General features: G+C 41.5%; 2 protein-coding genes across 10 annotated transcripts in view; one reads left to right on the top strand and one right to left on the bottom strand.

The window, feature by feature from the left end:
* Positions 1–22,564, top strand: part of LOC121006028 (M1-specific T cell receptor beta chain-like) — a 961,123-nt gene that overhangs the window by 123,058 nt on the left and 815,501 nt on the right. The window lies entirely within an intron of this gene.
* Positions 12,423–17,149, bottom strand: LOC121004205 (trypsin-like). The gene is made up of 4 exons (XM_040436374.1): positions 16,953–17,149; positions 14,419–14,672; positions 13,267–13,403; positions 12,423–12,572 (listed from the first exon to the last, which is right to left on the bottom strand). Exons 1-4 carry the CDS (start codon positions 17,147–17,149, stop codon positions 12,423–12,425), a joined length of 738 nt encoding a protein of 245 aa, XP_040292308.1.

Raw genomic sequence — 22,564 nt, forward strand, 5'->3', positions numbered from 1 at the left:
CTTGGTTGCACGTGTGTCACATTACAATAGACATTCTTATTGTTGTGTTTTATAGAGTAAAACCGAAATCATATTTTAGAATTAGAGTAGTTGCACCTAAAAATCATGCTTTTGTCAGTATGCCTAATTAAAGTTAGTTTCTGGTGTTGAGCGAAACAAATCATCCGAAGCGAAATTTCATCTGATGTTTAGGAAGAAGTTCACTGCAAAGCCTATTTCTTTGCGCTTCGTGGTAACAAATCAGTTATTTTCTAAAATGGCTGCTGCACGTGTTACAAAATGAAAATAAGAAGTCCAGGAACTCAAAATGACCCATAATGTCATTCCGCTAGCTAATCAGCAGATAGCCATCCTTTGTGATATCACAGCCCTTTTAAAAGTTTCATCCCGCGTGGTATCCACCATTTTCCTATGAGCTGAGTTTAAGGAGAGATGTGGCAAGTTCTTATGCGGTAAGAATAGTGTTGCAGAAAGCTTTTAATTGTAGAATATTAGATGCGGAGAGTTCAGGAACAGTGTAGGGAGATCATAGGGAGAGTTTTTAGACACTGTAGGGGGAGCATAGAGAGATTGCAAGGACAGTGCAGGTTCAGTCTATTCGCCACATGCATCTTTTTCACCTGCTGCCACAATCCTATTTAAACTGTTAATTTATATATAGGGTCAAATATATCGCCGTCTGCAACTTTTTGAACTGCTTACACATTAACATTTAAACTCTTAGTTTATATATAGAATTACTGTGCCTCATAATTAATAGGCAGTCTAACATATCGCCGTCTGCATCTTGTTGAACTGCTGACACATTTGCAGTTAAACGGACGATTGATGATTGACGCTCAATTTCACCTTAATACACAGAGGTAGATTGCTGCCACTCTTTGGATATTGTTACAGTAATCACATATATTTTTATATTCTAAGTCCCTATTTAGAGACCCTCGGGATATTATTTACGAGACAAAAGTGGTCTGTGGGACCAACAATCCCTTTAGGGGTCCCTAACTGATATTTAAAATCTGATCTTTATTAAGTTCATTTAAAGACATACATACATAAAGAAAAATATAATCACATATATAACGCATCTTAGTTAAATTGACAGGGCCAGTGCAGGGAGATCATAGGGGGAGTTTTTTGAGACTGTAGGGAAAGCATACAGAGACAGCAGGGACACTGCAGGTTAAGTGTAATTGCCCCTTGCATCTTGTTGAACTGCTACAACATGCATAGTTAATCAGTTAGTTTATACATAGAGTTACTGTGCCTCAGTATTAAAGGACAGTCTAATATATTGTTATGTGCATCTTGTTGAACTGCTGCCACATTCACAGTTAATCCTCAACTTTAAACATAGACTTATTGTGCCTCAATATTAAAGGTCGGTCTATTATTTTGCCATGCTCGTCTTATTTAACTGTTGCTACATCCATAGTTAATCTGTTAGTTGATACATTGACTTACTGTGCCTCAGTATTTAAGGGTGGTCTAATATATTGCCACATGCATCTTATTCAATTGTTGCCACTTTCAGTATTTCTTAATGCTACTGATGGACAGGTCTACCCCCTGGTGTAACTTTCACGTTAGCCAGTGGCAGTTCATGCATGACATGTGCTGTTTTCTCAGGCTCTTTGATCAGGCTACTTTATTTAACAGTCAGCAGAAATACGGGATGAATATTGTCTTTCCACTCCTTCACATCCTGGAGGGGATGCTGACAAATATGATTTGGCGAGGGGACAGAAGATGTGGCACCAACATTTCACTTTGAGGAGCAAAAGGAGCTGGAGGGTGTCGATGAAGACAACACTAATGACACTTTTATGAGGTCACTATTGTCAATGTTACTGCCAATGCTGTTAGCCCCATCCCCACCCTGTTATGGGGCCATATTTTCCTTGTTTATCTGTGTTACCATTACCGTTTATTTCTCCATTCTCCTGATCCATCAGAAGAACAGAAATAAAAGGATCCTGCATTTTAAGCATCAATAAAGCTACTTTTACATGTTCAGTATATGGTCAGCATTTAATCAGTATTTGTAAGCCAAAAGCTGAAGCGGGTCCAAAACTAGAGATGCAAATATTTCCATTACATTTTATCTCTGTTTTGGACCTACTGGTGTTTTTGGCTCACACATACTGATCAAACACTGATGCAAATACTGAACAAATACTGCATGCAGGACTTCTTTCCTTGTTGAAAAAAATGATTTCAGCAAAAAATTATGCAAATTGAGCATAAGGCCTGTTTTACACGGTCAGTGTTTTGCATCAGTATTTGAAAGCCAAAAACAGGAGTGGGTCCAAATCACAGAAGGGATGCAAATATTTCTATAAAATTTTATCTCTGTTTTGAAACCACTCCTGGTTTCGGCTTACAGATACTGATCAAATACTAACAATCTAAAAGAGGCTTTATGGATGCTCAAAATACAGTCTTATATATTTTTTTTATTTTTCAGTTTTCTGTCCTTTTGACTGATCAGAAGAACAGAAAAATAAACAGCGATATGAACACAGCCTTACTCCCACTGCTGCTGCCCCCTCTACCCACTCTGGCATGGGGCCATTATTAATCCTGTTACTGCCACTGCTGTTGGCCCCATCCCACTCTGTTATGAGGCAAATATTGTCCCTGTTACTGCCACTGCCACTCTCCCCATTCTGTCACGGGGCCACTACTTGAATCTGTGGGCACTGGTCTGTTAAGTCCATGGTGATAAATTAGACCTTACGCTAACATTGACCTGTAATACTTTGTAATAACAAAAGGGATTAAAAAGCATATGTTTGGACTGCCACAAAATGCATTAAACGGGTTGTCCGGGTTCAGAGCTGAACCTGGACATACCCAGAATTTCCCCCTTGCAGGCCCCCTGACGAGAGCATTGGAGCAGTTCATGCTCCGATGCTCTCCTTTGCCCTGGGCCGTAATCGCGCAGGGCAAAGGCATTTTGTGGAGTTCCGGTGACAAACCGGACTCTCCTTTGGGCTGCCAGGCGGAGGCTTCCACACAGCAGTGAGCCCAGTGACGTCACCGGCACAGATGTGCGGGCTTTAGTGCTGCCCTCGCTTGTAAAATTGCTTGGACAGCGCTAGAGCCCGCAGCATCAGAGCCGGTGACGTCACTAAACACATTGCTGGGCGGAAGCCTCGTCATGTTTGTAACGGAAAACAATGGAGTTGATATATAACGGAAACCAAACAGAAACTTTTCCGTTTTAATCCATCCTCATATATTTCAATGGTGAATTAATAACGGAAACCAGCATTCCATCTGTTTTCCTTTATTTTGTCGACAGGACTTTTTTTTCCATTCAAAATATCGGAAACCAGATGGAATGCTGGTATTTGTTATTTATTATCTATTGAACCATATGAGGACAAATTAAAACAGAACGGTTTCCATTTGGTTTCCGGTATATTAATTCCGTTATTTTCCGTTATAAGCATGTCATAACAGAAAGTTGTTACGGGATTACACCACAAATAAAGCAAGAACGGACATTATTACTAATCCCAGTAAGCTCAGCATGCATGCCCTGATTAAAGACACAGTCGGCAGAAGGGAGAGCGGAGACCTGCACTGTGTAATCAAACCGATAGCAGTGAATAACTCGCAGCAGGCTGTGACAAATACAGCGAAGAGTTACGCTGAGACAGTAGTAGATTGGAATATAAGCCAACAGAAAAATTGCAGGAAGCCGTGAGTAACAACAAACATCATTGTATACAAACGGCCTTAACAGCAACCTGCAAGTCTGAATTGCTTCAATTACCCAATAGGGTGACTGTGCTCAGTAGCCTAATTGTGACACGCATTTAAGTGCCTAAAGTTACAAAGAGCATTTATGTGAATAAGATTGCAACAAATAGGCACTGACATTATATCAAATGCCCATATCAGATGAAATATTGGTGAAACCCAAAACACACGCCCAAATACTAGTATACAACCGCATTATTTTTATTTTTAATATTTTATGCATGAGCTCCGCATTGTAGTAGGACCAGTTTCATAGATTTATAAAATTTATTTTGAATATTATCTGGGGGAATTATAATGCATCGTTTGATTACGTGTGATTAAATGTTTTTATGCATACATTTTAAGTAAAAATACTTGCTAAATATTGTGAGCCAGCCATTTTTAGTGCATATTTGTTTTGACTCTCCAGACTGGTGGGTGACCAGGAGGCCGAGCTCCAATTAATCGGTGAGCGTCCGCAATTTTTGTACTTAACAGAAAGCTATAACGGAATTGAAAATAATCATGTGAAAACCCCCCCTTTTAATTAAATTGTGACCCCCTAATAAAATATCTAAATTCTGATCATGTGGAAACTGAATAAATATAAATGGACAGTGGGGATTGCTGCAGTAATTACAGTATGTACATATGCAGCTTGAAAAAATTTAAACATCCCCCCAAAAGAAAAAAAAAAAGTACATTGCAACCATATGGAAAGTGAATATATGTAAATGGACAATTGAGGCTTGATGCTTAATTTCACCTTAATACACACCTTGGGTATTGCTGTAGTAATCACATATATATATTAAATTGAACCTCACAAAAAAAAGGATTTCTGTGAAAATTGGGGGAAAAATGAAAATATTTGCTTGCAGGTAGCTGCTTTTGAGGTCTGCATTGCAGTACCTGCACTTCTGATACCAGTAACAGCCAGCCACAGCTCCCTTCTTCTCTCTCCCTGCCTATCAGCTGCCCTGCTTGTATGTCTGTATTCTACAAAAGACACACGATTCTTCTTTAGAATCCTAGCCTTTCCCTTCACTCTCCCTGGCAATAAGCTTAATTGATTTCTCACTGTCCCTGACTCCCTAAGATCTTTTTCCTGGTAGACACCATCACACACATCCAGGCTCATTCACAGCCCAGCACTGGATGGTGTTCTGTTTGTTTTACAAAGTCATATCCTTGCCTGCTCCAGAACTGATTAGCTCATCTAGGCTGTCAGCCTGGGAGCCAATCAGTTCAGGCCCAACCCCTCTAAGTCATGTGAGAACCCTTCTTCTTCCTTCCTAGGGCTTTTTTCCTCCTAACTAGGGATGACCGAATTTTGGGGTGTCCGTGACACGGACCCGAACCCAAACATTTTCGTAAAAGTCCAGGTTCGGGTTCGGTGTTCGGCGCTTTCTTGGCGCTTTTTGAAAGGCTGCAAAGCAGCCAATCAACAAGCGTCATACTACTTGCACAAAGAGGCCATCACAGCCATGCCTACTATTGGCATGGCTGTGATTGGCCAGTGCAGCATGTGACCCAGCCTATATTTAAGCTAGAGTCACGTAGCGCCACACGTCACTCTGCTCTGATCAGTGTAGGGAGAGGTTGCAGCTGCTGTTAGGGCGAGATTAGGCCCTGATTAACTCAGCAAAAACACTTAATTCAGTGATCGATCTACAGCTGTGGATCATTGAACTGCTGCTATTTAATTGCTCACTGTTTTTAGGCTGCCCAGAGCGTTTTTATGTCACTTTTTTCTTGGGTGATCGGCGGCCATTTTGTGTCTTGTGGTGTGCCAGCACAAGCTGCCACCAAGTCCATTTAACCATCAATAGTGTGGTTATTTTTTTGCTATATCCTACATCAGGGGCTTGGCTGTGCTTGCTATTTTATTGAGGGGTGAACTACAATTGCCAAAAGAGCAGTACCCTTAATCTGGTGTTTCAGCTGTGGCTAGCCAATTGTAATACTGTCTGCTGTCTGGCAAAGGATATATTTTTGTTCTGGGTTGAAATACAATTCTCAAGTTAGCAATTCCCTAAATCAGTGGTTTCTGCTGTATCAGGCCAAGTTTAAATCGATCCATAAAAGGGTATATTAGATTTAAGGTGCGGATAGTGTCATCCTCAATAACTTCACACGCTACCGTGCATTTCCAAGTTTAATTCTGTCCGTAAACGTATACCTGTCATCCAGCGCCTAAATAATAGGCCTAACATTTATATTCAGCTAAATATGTGGTTATTGCTGTGGCTGGTCAATTCATTTAGTGTCCGCCAAAGCACAGTTTTTGTTCTGGGTTGAAATACAAATCCCAAATTAGCAATTCCCTAAATCAGTGGTTTCTGCTGTATCTGGCCAAGTTTAAATCGATCCATAAAAGGGTATATTAGATTGAAGGTGCGGATAGGGTCATTCTCAATAACTTCACACGCTACCGTGCATTTCCAAGTCTAATTCTGTCCGTAAACGTATACCTGTCATCCAGCGCCTAAATAATAGGCCTAAAATTTATATTCAGCTAAATCTGTGTTTATTGCTGAGGCTGGTCAATTCATTTAGTGTCCGCCAAAGCACAGTTTTTGTTCTGGGTTGAAATACAATTCCCAACTTAGCAATTCCCTAAATCAGTGGTTTCTGCTGTATCAGGTCAACTTTAAATCTATCCATAAAAGGGTATATTAGATTGAAGGTGCGGATAGGGTCATCCTCAATAACTTCACACGCTACCGTGCATTTCCAAGTCTAATTCTGTCCGTAAACGTATACCTGTCATCCAGCGCCTAAATAATAGGCCTAAAATTTATATTCAGCTAAATCTGTGTTTATTGCTGAGGCTGGTCAATTCATTTAGTGTCCGCCAAAGCACAGTTTTTGTTCTGGGTTGAAATACAATTCCCAACTTAGCAATTCCCTAAATTAGTGGTTTCTGCTGTATCAGGCCTACTTTAAATCTATCCATAAAATGGTATATTAGATTGAAGGTGCGGATAGGGTCATCCTCAATAATTTCACACGCTACCATGCATTTCCAAGTCTAATTCTGTCCGTAAACGTATACTTGTCACCCAGCGCCTAAATAATAGGCCTAAAATTTATATTCAGCTAAATCTTTGTTTATTGCTGAGGCTGGTCAATTAATTTAGTGTCCGCCAAAGCACAGTTTTTGTTCTGGGTTGAAATACAATTCCCAACTTAGCAATTCCCTAAATCAGTGGTTTCTGCTGTATCAGGCCTACTTTAAATCTATCCATAAAAGGGTATATTAGATTAAAGGTGCGGATAGGGTCATTCTCAATAACTTCACACGCTACCGTGGATTTCCAAGTCTAATTCTGTCCGTAAACGTATACCTGTCATCCAGGGCCTAAATACTAGGCCTACAATTTATATTCAGCTAAATCTGTCGTTACTGCTGTGCCTGTATTAGTGTAATACGGTACCTAAATAGATAGCCAGATAGTGTTAGGTGTCTGTAAAAAAAAGGCCTGAATTTGAATTCAATACATTGGGCCAAATAATTTTTTTCTTATTGTGGTGAACAGGAAAATGAGGAAAACATCTAGTAAGGGACGCGGACATGGTCGTGGTGGTGTTAGTGGACCCTCTGGTGCTGGGAGAGGATGTAACCACAGCCACAGCCACACGTCCTAGTGAACCAACTACCTCAAGTCCCAGTACCCACCAGAATTTACAGCGATAGGCCTGAGCAGGTATAGGCATTAGTCAATTGGGTGGCCGACAGTGGATCCAGCACGTTCACATTATCTCCCACCCAGTCTTCTGCAGAAAGCGCACAGATGGCGCCTGAAAACCAAGCCCATCAGTCTGTCACATCACCCCCATGCATATCAGGGAAACTGTCTGAGCCTCAAGTTATGCAGCAGTATCTTATGCTGTTTGAAGACTCTGCTGGCAGGGTTTCCCAAGGGCATCCACCTAGCCCTTCCCCAGGGGTGGAAGAGATAGAATGCACTAACGCACAACCACTTATGTTTCCTGATGATGAGGACATGGGAATACCACCTCAGCACGTCTCTGATGATGACGAAACACAGGTGCCAACTGCTGCGTCTTTCTGCAGTGTGCAGACTGAACAGGAGGTCAGGGAGGAAGACTGGGTGGAAGACGATGCAAGGGACGATGAGGTCCAGTGGCACACTGACTTTCACAGTTCGGAGGAAGAGGCAGTGGTGAGACCGAGCCAACAGCGTAGCAAAAGAGGGAGCAGTGGGCAAAAGCAGAACACCCGCCGCCAAGAGACTCCGCCTGCTACTGACCGCCGCCATCTGGGACCGAGCACCCCAAAGGCAGCTTCAAGGAGTTCCCTGGCATGGCACTTCTTCAAACAATGTGCTGACGACAAGACCCGAGTGGTTTGCACGCTGTGCCATCAGAGCTTAAAGCGAGACATTAACGTTCTGAACCTTAGCACAACCTGCATGACCAGGCACCTGCATGCAAAGCATGAACTGCAGTGGAGTAAACACCTTAAAAACAAGGAACTCACTCAGGCTCCCCCTGCTACCTCTTTTGCTTCTGCCGCCTCGGCCTCTTCTTCCGCCTCTGGAGGAACGTTGGCACCTGCCGCCCAGCAAACAGGGGATGTACCACCAACACCACCACCTTCGTCACCAAGCATCTCAACCATGTCACACGGCAGCGTTCAGCTCTCCATCTCACAAACATTTGAGAGAAAGCGTAAATTCCCACCTAGCCACCCTCGATCACTGGCACTGAATGCCAGCATTTCTAAACTACTGGCCTATGAAATGCTGTCATTCAGGCTAGTGGACACAAACAGCTTCAAACAGCTCATGTCGCTTGCTGTCCCACAGTATGTTGTTCCCCGCCGGCACTACTTCTCCAAGAGAGCCGTGCCTTCCCTGCACAATCAAGTATCCGATAAAATCAAGTGTGCACTGCGCAACGCCATCTGTGGCAAGGTCCACCTAACCACAGATACGTGGACCAGTAAGCACGGCCAGGGACGCTATATCTCCCTAACTGCACACTGGGTAAATGTAGTGGCGGCTGGGCCCCAGGAGGAGAGCTGTTTGGCGCACGTCCTTCCGCCGCCAAGGATCGCAGGGCAACATTCATTGCCTCCTGTTGCCTCCTCCTCCTACTCGGCTTCCTTCTCCTCTTCTTCTACCTGCTCATCCAGTAAGCCACACACCTTCACCACCAACTTCAGCACAGCCCGGGGTAAACGTCAGCAGGCCATTCTGAAACTCATATGTTTGGGGGACAGGCCCCACACCGCACAGGAGTTGTGGCGGGGTATAGAACAACAGACCGACGAGTGGTTGCTGCCGGTGAGCCTCAAGCCCGGCCTGGTGGGGTGCGATAATGGGCGAAATCTCGTTGCAGCTCTGGGACTAGCCGGTTTGACGCACATCCCTTGCCTGGCGCATGTGCTGAATTTGGTGGTGCAGAAGTTCATTCACAACTACCCCAACATGTCAGAGCTGCTGCCGCTGCTCGCCTGTTTGCGCTACAGCGTAACTTCGGCCTTCCCGCTCACCGCCTCACATGCGACGTGCCCACCAGGTGGAACTCCACCTTGCACATGCTGGACAGACTGTGCGAGCAGCAGCAGGCCATAGTGGAGTTTCAGCTGCAGCATGCACGGGTCAGTCGCACTGTGGAACAGCACCACTTCACCACCAATGACTGGGCCTCCATGCGAGACCTGTGTGCCCTGTTGCGCTGTTTCGAGTACTCCACCAACATGGCCAGTGGCGATGACGCCGTTATCAGCGTTACAATACCACTTCTATGTCTCCTTGAGAAAACACTTAGGGCGATGATGGAAGAGGAGGTGGCCCAGGAGGAGGAGGAGGAGGAAGAGGGGTCATTTTTAGCACTTTCAGGCCAGTCTCTTAGAAGTGACTCAGAGGGAGGCTTTTTGCAACAGCAGAGGCCAGGTACAAATGTGGCCAGCCAGGGCCCACTACTGGAGGACGAGGAGGACGAGGATGAGGAGGAGGTGGAGGAGGATGAGGAGGAGGTGGAGGAGAATGAGGATGAAGCATGTTCACAGCGGGGTGGCACCCAACGCAGCTCGGGCCCATCACTGGTGCGTGGCTGGGGGGAAACGCAGGACGATCGCGATATGCCTCCCACAGAGGACAGCTTGTCCTTACCTCTGGGCAGCCTGGCACACATGAGCGACTACATGCTGCAGTGCCTGCGCAACGACAGCAGAGTTGCCCACATTTTAACGTGTGCAGACTACTGGGTTGCCACCCTGCTGGATCCATGGTACAAAGACAATGTGCCCACCTTACTTCCTGCACTGGAGCGTGATAGGAAGATGCGCGAGTACAAGCGCACATTGGTAGACGCGCTACTGAGAGCATTCCCAAATGTCACAGGGGAACAAGTGGAAGCCCAAGGCGAAGGCAGAGTTAGCTTCTCTGAGGGCAGGGTTAGCATGGCAGAGATGTGGAAAAGTTTTGTCAACACGCCACAGCTAACTGCACCACCACCTGATACGGAACGTGTTAGCAGGAGGCAACATTTCACTAACATGGTGGAACAGTACGTGTGCACACACCTCCACGTACTGACAGATGGTTCGGCCACATTCAACTTCTGGGTCTCCAAATTGTCCACATGGCCAGAGCTAGCCTTGGAGGTGCTGGCCTGCCTGGCGGACAGCGTTTTGTCTGAACGTGTATTCAGCACGGCAGGGGGCGTCATTACAGACAAACGCAGCCGCCTGTCTACAGCCAATGTGGACAAGCTGACGTTCATAAAAATGAACCAGGCATGGATCCCACAGGACCTGTCCATCCCTTGTGCAGATTAGACATTAACTACCTCCCCCTAACCATATATTATTGTACTCCAGGGCACTCTCTCATTCAATCCTATTTTTATTTTCATTTTACCATTATATTGCGGGGCAACCCAAAGTTGAATGAACCTCTCCTCTGTCTGGGTGCCGGGGCCTAAAAATATCTGACAGTGGCCTGTTCTAGTGTTGGGTGATGTGAAGCATGATTCTCTGCTATGACATGAAGCCTGAATCTCTGCTATGGGACCTCTCTCCTCTGTCTGGGTGCTGGGGCCAAAATATCTGACAATGGACTGTTTCAGTTTTGGGTGACGTGAAGCCTGATTCTCTGCTATGACATGAAGCCTGAATCTCTGTTATGGGACCTCTCTCCTCTGTCTGGGTGCCGGGGCCTAAATATATGACAATGGACTGGTTCAGTTTTGGCTGACGTGAAGCCTGATTCTCTGCTATGACATGAAGACTGATTCTCTGCTGACATGAAGCTTGAATCTCTGCTATGGGACCTCTCTCCTCTATCTGGGTGCTGGGGCCTAAATATATGACAATGGACTGTTCCAGTTTTGGCTGACGTGAAGCCTGATTCTCTGCTATGACATGAAGACTGATTCTCTGCTGACATGAAGCCTGAATCTCTGTTATGGGACCTCTCTCCTCTGTCTGGGTGCCGGGGCCTAAATATATGACAATGGACTGTTCCAGTTTTGGCTGACGTGAAGCCTGATTCTCTGCTATGACATGGAGACTGATTCTCTGCTGACATGAAGCCTGATTCTCTGCTATGGGACCTCTCTCCAATTGATATTGGTTAATTTTTATTTATTTTATTTTTATTTTAATTAATTTCCCTGTCCACATTTGTTTGCAGGGGATTTAACTACATTTTGCTGCCTTTTGCAGCCCTCTAGCCCTTTCCTGGGCTGTTTTACAGCCTTTTTAGTGCCGAAAAGTTCGGGTCCCCATTGACTTCAATGGGGTTCGGGGCGAAGTTCGGGTCGGTTCGGATCCCGAACTCGAACATTTCCAGGAAGTTCGGCCGAACTTCTCGAACCCAAACATCCAGGTGTTTGCTCAACTCTACTCCTAACAAGTGCAGTAGATTCATCCAAAACAAATCAGAAAATCTCGGTTTGTCTGCCATCAGAATAATAGCAAAGTTCGGTACAAACCCAGTTCAGTTTGAACTTGTTCACTTATCCTTACTTTCCCCCTTCCTGCCCTACTATATGCTATAAACTGAAGTACTGACTTTTTATTGAAATGTGAATTGCACTATGGAAATAAATGTTCTATACACAAAAAATGTAGAAGGCAAATTAATAAAACATACGGTCAAGCGAATTAAGTCTTAGGGAGTCATTTATTAAACAGAAATACGGCGTTATTTGAGCCGCAATCTGCGACTTCTCCCCACTCACGCCAGGTCTACAAAAATGGGCGTGGAGAGGGTGGGGAATTATTTTTTTATGTGTAGAAAATTGTCAAAATGTAAAACAGCAAGCTGTCTTACATTTAGATGTGGCTTTTGATCCACCAAAGTTATAAAGAGCCCTGCACCTCTTCATAACTCTGGAGGATCCACCTCCAGGTATAGGGGTTATTAAGACCGGTGTCTAAAACTCCAGTATTAATAAATGTGCCCCTTAGTCTACAAAGAGCAGCTCAAAATCTGATTAGGCTTTTTTTTGTATCATGATAAGTTGCTGGACTCAAACATTTTTTTTTATGATGATTGAAGGTGATGAATCCAAATAAAAATGAGAAGATTTTTTATGTTTTTTATTTTTTATTTTTTGTATTACTGTTAATATGATAGGTGTTAGTATCCAGTAACAGAGCAACAAATGACAAGAAACACAGAGAAAGATTAGTTGGCAGCCATGGTGCTGGAGATCCAGGAGTTGTAGTTGCAGACCTTAGTGTAGACACCAGGATAGTTCCTGAGGGCACAGCCATATCCCCAAGAAACAATACCTTGGAGCTGTCCATTGCAGACCACGGGTCCACCAGAGTCACCCTGAGAAAATATAGAGACAAAATGTTAGATTTTTGAATCAACTGGAGGTAATGAATAATCAGTAGCTACTGTATATTCTAAAATACGGCTACAAAAGTTTCCTTCACAGAGATGTAAATTAGGGCTCTTGGGGCTCAATACAATCATGTAACATTTATAACAGTTGTGTCTTTCTAATATGGCACAAGGATCTTTGACCATTTTTCAGCATGTCCTGAGTGTGACCTCTGTACTCAATATAGCTACACTTCTGCTCCCTCAAATAGTGTCTCTCAAATATGGCATCTACAAATACAGTGACATTTTCAATGAGCCTCTGTAATGTCCATACCAATTTTTCTAAAGAGTGAAACAATGTGGTAATACATTAATGCCAGAGCAGGATTTTGTCATTGAACTGTTTTCTTTTTTTAAATCAGTACAATTGGAAAGAAAGACATTTTTGCCCTTCAAGCCTAAACCTGGTCTATATTATCCTTTTAAGAATCTGCTATCCTCACAATATTGTTAAATTGCATAATTTAGAGAAACAAGTTTTAGATTTTTTTATGATACATTTATATAAACACATTGTCATGAGAGGTCGTCTTCATGAAATAGGAATAATGGCCTTTTGATGACTATATGTCCTCGTAACAGTCCACATTCTACAGTCACAGATCTGAAAGTTATGAGACGAAGAAGATCCATTTACCTGGCAGGAATCCTGGCCTCCTTCCATGTATCCAACACAGATCATGTTGGTGGTGATCTCTCCTGGGTAGGCGCTGCTACACTGGGCGGTAGTCAGGATGGGGGCGTTCAGGCACTGCAGGAGGCTGGGCATGTTTGCTAAAGGTAAGTGAATATACATTTTCAGCATATTGTATGTAGATAGAAACATAAAATTATCATTTACAGTGTTTGCACATTTTCTTTGACTTTTAGAGGGGTTTTCTGGAATTATTGAACTGATAAACTATCCCACTGATGGGTCATCACTCAATAGTATCTGATAGTCGGGGATTCAACACTCAGATTCCCCTGATGATCAACTGTTTGAAAAGTTACCGGTTCTCACATAAGAGCCAAAGACTTCTCTCTGCTCACCAAGCACAGTGCCGTCCATTGTATAGAAACTATGCTTGGTATTGCATCTCAGTGCATTAATGGGGCTTAGCTGAGCCTAGGCTATGTGAACAATGATAAAGCTGTTAGAAGGCTGCGGTGCTATTACAAGCATCAGTGCTTCTCAAACAGCTGATTCCTGGTGTCAGGTCCACACCGATCAGATATTGATGACCTTCCTGGAGGATAGATCATCAGTTTTAAAATCTTGGAAAACCCTTTGAAGCTTTATGCTCCCTGATACAGTATGGTTTCTACACCATAGCAGTTCGTGGATCATATCTATATGACACATATTGTTCCACACTTATAATATCCATTAATCATGGGTCTGTTACTATTTGCTACACATAATTTTGTTAGCTGTGTCCAGTGATCCATTTAAGCTATAAATATGAAAAATATTAAAAAAGATTTACATTGAATCTGATATATTATGAGACCTATAAATACATACAAAATTCTAAAGAAACATCCTTTCAACAATTTCTACACCGAGCAATCATTAAGGTCCTAGAAAATGTTTAATGTTTTACTCATTTAAGAGAATTGAAAATGTATTAGATTTGTCTTAAAATAACTTCACTCCTCATCAGCAAACTCCACCTTTGAAGAAACTTCAGCTCATTTGGTGTCAGTAATTCCCGCCTCTGAGTAAACTCCATCTTACATTGTGTCAATAACCACTACTCATTTTTAATTGCCGTTCCAGTAACATTATTGGCAGTACTTGACTTACTTCCACTGCTGAGGGTGTTGCCCCATCCAGAGATCAGACAGCTGGTTCCAGAAGCAGCGCAGCCACCGGGCAGACCAACAGCCTTGACGTAAGAGTTGAGGGTTGCGGGAGAGGCCAACTTGATCAACATGATGTCGTTGTCCAGGGTTCTGGAGTTGTAGCTTCCATGTCTGATGACTCTGGCGGAGTTGATGAACTGTTCGGTGCCTTCACTGGCAAAGATGTTGTGTTCTCCCAGTCTGACCTGCATGCTCCTGCAAAAATTAGACAAATTCATTTGTAATTCTAAATTCATTTCATAATTTTTTTTTAAATGCATTAGTGTTTTTGGGGAAATATTTGTGCTTTCTTTCAGAAACAGCACCATAGTTGTCCATACACTGTGAATGGTATAGCAATGTATCTTCACCCAAGTAAATTCCCTGTTTCTTCAGATGTGTGGTGAGGAAAAAATGGAAATCTAATAATTTTTTGAAGTTATTTTTCAGGGGTTGAACATGGGGCAGCTAAAATCACACATATAGTATATCCATCTGTCTAATATATTATGGTTATAATTAGATGAATCACTATGTATTTGTGGCTCCAGTCCTTTGTCTTTCATTGTCACAATTTATACAAAATAGACACTATACAGTAAATGATCTGCTAACTCTAACAGTTTGTTATTTACTTTGAAAACCCCTCATTTTTTAAAAAACAAAAAAAGTTTCAAAAAGAGCGTGGAAGGACTTTATATTTATATATTGGGAATTCCATTGTGTCCTATCACCATGTTGTAACTGTAATATGAAACTCTTTGCATTCTATAAATAGGCAAAATTATAGAAAATGGGTACAAACATATTTGCTTTCATTGTTCCACATATAAATAACATCTGAACATAATTTTTCCTTCTTTCAGTTAAAACAATTTTCATTGCTAAAACGCTGATGATCTGTTCTTATTATTGGCCAAAAGTTTCTGATATATTCTGTTAATGACCCCCAGGGCCATTACCAATCTTTAGAGCTTTCAGATGCAATTCATTTTTTTAGTCCCACAAAACTTGTCTATTGAATTGTCTCCCTTTTTTAGCAACCATTTTTACAAACAAAACTAGCTTCTAAACCTCAATAGTGATGAGAGGCAGGTCCCATATTCGAATTCGCGATATTTTGCGCATATTCCCAAGAATATTAGTTTCATATTCGCCAATACTCGTATTCGAGATTATTTTTGCAATAGCGATTAATCTAAATTGTAAAAATCGCGTAATGCGAAGTTGATAAAAAAAGAATATATAGCAATATAGCAAAATATTCGAGAAAATAAAAACAGAGCAATTTAGCTAAGCTAAAATAGTGCTATAATATTTTTTTTTAATAGTGTACATTTTATTAACATCTAAAGTTCAGAAGAGAAAAAAAAAAATGACTATAAAAAAAAGATTATAGCACTGTATTAGCTAAATTGCTCTATATTTGTATTTATCGAATACTCGCTATATTGCTATATTAGAATATGACGAATGTTCTAAAAAATGAATATATAGCAATATAGCGAATATTCGTTACATACACATATAGACTGCACATTAGCTAAAATAATGCTATAACCTTTTTTTTTTCAAAGTTGTAATTTTTCTTCAAATCTGAAGTTTATAAAAGAAAAAAAATTACGACTATGAAAAAAGTTTATAGCACTATATTGCCTAAATTGCAGTCTAGATGTGTATTTTATGAATATTCGCTATATTGCTATATATTCTTGTTTTAGAATATGACGAATATTCTAAAAAACGAAGTTATAGCAATATAGCGAATATATTCATTATTTAGAATATTCGTCTTTTTTTCACCAATGTGTACTATTATTCCACTTTGGCATATTCCTCCCCGACAAGCGTCCCTGTCACCATGGGAACGCCTGTGGGATAGAATATACCATCGGATCTGAGTTTTCACGATCTCAGAGAAAGCTCAGATCCGATGTTATTTTTTAACCCACAGGCGCTCCCATGGTGATGGGGACGCTTGTCGGGAAGGAGTATGCCGAAGTGGAATAACAGTACACATTGAAAAAAAAACTAAAAACTAATATTCTAAATAACAATTATATATGCGCTATATTGCTATATATTAGTATTTTAGAATATTCGTCATTTTTTTTCCATATGAAAACATGATTCATTCCTGCTGAAGTTGCTTGTGGGCCAATGACTCAGAAAGAAGCAGGGAGGAATCATGTTTTCAGATGTTAAAAAATGACGTATATTCGATATAGCAAATATATATAGCACTATATTCAAAATATTTGCGAATTAGCGATTAGCGATTTGCGATATTTGCTATTCGAATATTCGCACTCAACACTAAACCTCAAATGCTTTCAATGCTTTGACCAAGACCAAACCATCAATGTCACATCAACTTTTTGCCTTTATAATTTACTATTTTATATTGTGGAGAACAATATAGAATAGTAAATGATAAAGGCCAAAAGTTGATGTGATGTTGATGGTTTGGTCTTAGTCAAAATTAAGGTAACTTACGCCTTGTAGCAATGGGCAGCAGAGATCACCCAGAGGCTGGTGATCAAAGAACCTCCACAGAAGTGGTAGCCGGAGTTCAGAGACACTGCGTAGGGGACGGAGTAAGCAGAGCAGGTGTAACCTCCTACGATCTTATCATCATCCTCAAAAGCAGCTGCGAAAATAGAAGGAGACATATTATTTAAAGTCATATACATCATACATGTAGCAAATTGAAAAAGTTAGCTTTTTTCCTCATAGAAAGCTGTAGAAAACTAAAAAGTATCAACATCAACAATGTATGTATCATAGAAGACAGCCACTGAACTCACCAACTGCTCCGAGGAGCACACAGATCAGGAGGAGTTTCATAGTGGAAATTGATCTAGAATGAGTGTTGAGCATAAACTACAGACATATATACCCAATAACTATCATGATATCACTCCTCTACCCCCTCCTCACTAAAGGGAAAGTTAATTAATATCCGCATAATCTAAACTATATAAGGAAAACTGTAGTTGAAGGTTATGTTCTTTTAACTTATTTGGTTGATATTTTTGTTACCTTGGGTTTGGATATTTTTATCCTGTAAGGTAAATCAGCATACAATATGTTGTTTGCCTTTAGGTTGTGTTCCTGTAACTGATAAATTCTATGTGCGTGATCATGTCATGCTTTACATGTGCTTGGTTGTACATGTGTCACATTACCATAGACATTCTTATTGTTGTGTTTTATAGAGTAAAACCGAAATCATAATTAGAGTAGTTGCACCTAAAATCATGCTTTTGTCAGTATGCGTAATTAAAGTTAGTTTCTGGTGTTGAGCGAAACAAATCATCTGAAGCGAAATTACATCTGATGTTTAGGAAAAAGTTCACTGCAAAGCCTATTTATTTGTGCTTCGTGGTAACAAATCAGTTTTTTTCTAAAATGGCTGCTACACGTGTTACAAAATGAAAATAAGAAGTCCATGAACTCAAAATGACCCATAATGTCATGCCGATAGCTAATCAGCAGTTAGCTCTCTGCCTGCGCGCCCTTTCTACACGTGCCGCACATAGGACTGTAGTGGTGAACCGCTACACTCACTCAAAGTGTAACAAGAACAAAATTAAGGTACGGACATGCGCCTTTTTTTATAAGAAACCAGGCAGTACACACCCAGCTGCACAAAAAACTAGGGTGACACAGACTTGATAAAGGGGCCGTCGAGACCCCGAAACGCGTTGTCTCAAAATAAACTTTATTTTATCCTGTACCGGGTCGTGGTAATGCGCCTTATGATCGTCTACCAGCTTGATCACTCCACAGTGACCAGCTAAGACACGTTTTCCAATATATACCCGAGTGGCGACTTGGCCTTCATCCCAAGGGGCTTCTTGACGCATCTGGCAGCACCGACCTGCACCTTTTATACCTCACAGCTCACCTGCAATACGGTTGCACTTAACTTCGGTGCAACCATAACAGGTGAGTCTATCGTATCCACCAGCTCTTTGAAGGAAGCTGTTGTACCTCAATTTACTTACCCTATGAGCGCCTTTCTCACCCTTTGGCCGTTACCTTACTATCCTTTGTGATATCACAGCCCTTTTAAAAGTTTCATCCCGCGTGGTGTCCATCATTTTCCTATGAGCTGAGTTTAGGGAGAGATGTGGCAAGTTCTTATGCGCTAAAAATAGTGTTGCAGAAAGCTTTTAATTGTAGAATATTAGATGCTGAGAGTTCAGGAACAATGTAGGGAGATCATAGGGAGAGTTTTTAGACACTGTAGGGAGAGCATAGAGAGATTGCAAGGACAATGCAGGTTCAGTGTAATCGCCACATGCATCTTGTTTACCTGCTGCCACATTTGCAGTTAAACGGACGATTGATGCTTGACGCTTAATTTCACCTTAATACACAGAGGTAGATTGCTGCCACTCTTTGGGTATTGCTGCAGTAATCACATATATAACGCATCTTAGTTAAATTGACAGGGCCAGTGCAGGGAGATCATAGGGGGAGTTTTTTGAGACTGTAGGGAAAGCATACAGAGACAGCAGGGACACTGCAGGTTAAGTGTAATTGTCCCTTGCATCTTGTTGAACTGCTACAACATGCATAGTTAATCAGTTAGTTTATACATAGAGTTACTGTGCCTCAGTATTAAATAACAGTCTAATATATTGTTATGCGCATCTTGTTGAACTTCTGCCACATTCACAGTTAATCCTCAACTTTAAACATAGACTTATTGTGCCTCAATATTAAAGGTCGGTCTATTATTTTGCCATGCTCGTCTTATTGAACTGTTGCTACATCCATAGTTAATCTGTTAGTTGATACATTGACTTACTGTGCCTCAGTATTTAAGGGTGGTCTAATATATTGCCATATGCATCTTATTCAATTGCTGCCACTTTCAGTATTTCTTAATGCTGCTGATGGACAGGTCTACCCCCTGGTGTAATTTTCACGTTAGCCAGTGGCAGTTCATGCATGACATGTGCTGTTTTCTCAGGCTCTTTGATCAGGCTACTTTATTTAACAGTCAGCAGAAATATGGGATGAATATTGTCTTCCCACTCCTACACATCCTGGAGGGGATGCTGACAAATATAATTTGGTGAGGGGACAGAAGATGTGGCACCAACATTTCGCTTTGAGGAGCAAAAGGAGCTGGAGGGTGTCGATGAAGACAACACTAATGACCCTTTTATGAGGCCACTATTGTCCATGTTACTGCCATTGCTGTTAGCCCCATCCCCACCCTGTTATGGGGCCATATTTTCCTTGTTTATCTGTGTTACCATTACCGTTTATTTCTCCATTCTCCTGATCCATCAGAAGAACAGAAATAAAAGGATCCTGCATTTTAAGCATCAATAAAGCTGCTCTCCTTTGCCCTGGGCTGAATCGCGCAGGGCAAAGGCATTTTGTGGAGTTCCGGTGACAAACCGGGCTCTCCTTCGGTCTGCCAGGCAGAGGCTTCCACCCAGCAGTGAGCCCAGTGACGTTACCGGCACAGATGTGCGGATTTAGCGCTGCCCTCGCTTGTAAAATTGCTTGGACAGCGCTAGAGCCCGCAGCATCAGAGCCGGTGACGTCACCAAACACATTGCTGGGCGGAAGCCTCGTCATGTTTGTAACGGAAAACAATGGAGTTGATATATACCGGAAACCAAACAGAAACTTTTCCGTTTAATCCATCCTCATATATTTTAATGGTGAATTAATAACGGAAACCAGAATTCCATCTGTCTTCCTTTATTTTGTCGACAGGACTTTTTTTTCCATTAAAAATATCGGAAACCAGATGGAATGCTGGTATTTGTTATTTATTATCTATTAACCCATATGAGGACAGATTAAAACAGAAAGGTTTCCATTTGGTTTACAGTATATCAATTCCATTATTTTCCGTTATAAGCATGTCATAACAGAAAGCTGTTATGGGATCACAGCACAAATAAAGCAAGAACGGACATTATTGCTAATCCCAGTAAGCACAGTACGCATTCACTGAGTCGACACAGTCGGCAGAAGGGAGAGCGGAGACCTGCACTGCGTAATCAAACCGATAGCAGTGAACAACTCGCAGCGGGCTGTGACAAATACAGCGAAGAGTTACGCTGAGACAGTAGTAGATTGGAATTTAAGCCAACAGAAGAATCGCAGGAAGCCGTGAGTAACAACAAACATCATTGTATACAAACGGCCTTAACAGCAACCTGCAAGTCTGAATTGCTTCAATTACCCAATAGGGTGACTGTGCTCAGTAGCCTAATTGTGACACGCATATAAGTGCCTAAAGTTACAAAGAGCATTTATGTGAATAAGATTGCAACAAATAGGCACGGACATTATATCATATGCCCATATCAGATGAAATATTGGTGAAACCCAAAACACACGCCCAAATACTAGTATACAACCGCATTATTTTTATTTTTAATATTTTATGCATGAGCTCCGCATTGTAGTAGGACCAGTTTCATAGATTTATAAAATTTATTTTGAATATTATCTGGGGGAATTATAATGCATCGTTTTATTACATGTGATTAAATGTTTTTATGCATACATTTTAAGTAAAAATACTTGCTAAATATTGTGAGTCAGACTCTCCAGACTGGTGGGTGACCAGGAGGCCGAGCTCCAATTAATCGGTGAGCGTCCGCAATTTTTGTACATAACAGAAAGCTATAACGGAATTGAAAATAATCATGTGAAAACCCCCCCTTTTAATTAAATTGTAACCCCCTAAAAAAATATCTAAATTCTGATCATGTGGAAACTAAATAAATATAAATGGACGATTGAGGGTTGATGCTAAAGTTAACCTTAATAAACACTGGTAGATTGCTGCCACACAGTGGGTATTGCTGCAGTAATTACAGTATGTACATATGCAGCTTGAAAAAATTTAAACATCCCCCCAAAAGAAAAAAAAAAGTACATTGCAACCATATGGAAAGTGAATATATGTAAATGGACAATTGAGGCTTGATGCTTAATTTCACCTTAATACACACCTTGGGTATTGCTGTAGTAATCACATATATATATTAAATTGTACCTCAGAAAAAAAGGATTTCTGTAAAAATTGGGGGAAAAATGAAAATATTTGCTTGCAGGTAGCTGCTTTTGAGGTCTGCATTGCAGTACCTGCACTTCTGATACCAGTAACAGCCAGCCACAGCTCCTTTCTTCTCTCTCCCTGCCTATCAGCTGCCCTGCTTGTATGTCTGTATTCTACAAAAGACACACGATTCTTCTTTAGAATACTAGCCTTTCCCTTTATTCTCCCTGGCAATAAGCTTAATTGATTTCTCACTGTCCCTGACTCCCTAAGATCTTTTTCCTGGTAGACACCATCACACACATCCACGCTCATTCACAGCCCAGCACTGGATGGTGTTCTGTTTGTTTTACAAAGTCATATCCTTTCCTGCTCCAGAACTGATTAGCTCATCTAGGCTGTCAGCCTGGGAGCCAATCAGTTCAAGCCCATCCCCTCTAAGAGTCATGTGAGAACCCTTCTTCTTCCTTCCTAGGGCTTTTTTCCTCCTAACAAGTGTAGTAGATTCATCCAAAACAAATCAGAAAATCTCGGTTTGTCTGCCATCAGAAAAATAGCAAAGTTCGGTACAAACCCAGTTCAGTTTGAACTTGTTCACTTATCCTTACTTTCCACCTTCCTGCCCTACTATATGCTATAAACTGAAGTACTGACTTTTTATTGAAATGTGAATTGCACTATGGAAATAAATGTTCTATACACAAAAAATGTAGAAGGCAAATTAATAAAACATACGGTCAAGCGAATTAAGTCTTAGGGAGTCATTTATTAAACAGAAATACGGCGTTACTTGAGCCGCAATCTGCGACTTCTCCCCGCTCACGCCAGGTCTACAAAAATGGGCGTGGAGAGAGTGGGGATTTATTTTTTTATGTGTAGAAAATGGTCAAAATGTAAAACAGCAAGCTGTCTTACATTTAGATGTGGCTTTTGATCCACCGAAGTTCTAAAGAGCCCTGCACCTCTTCATAACTCTGGAGGATCCACCTCCAGGTATAGGGGTTATTAAGACCGGTGTCTAAAACTCCAGTATTAATAAATGTGCCCCTTAGTCTACAAAGAG

The sequence above is a fragment of the Bufo bufo genome, chromosome 6 (genome assembly GCF_905171765.1).
Source record: "Bufo bufo chromosome 6, aBufBuf1.1, whole genome shotgun sequence".
NCBI lineage: Eukaryota > Metazoa > Chordata > Amphibia > Anura > Bufonidae > Bufo > Bufo bufo.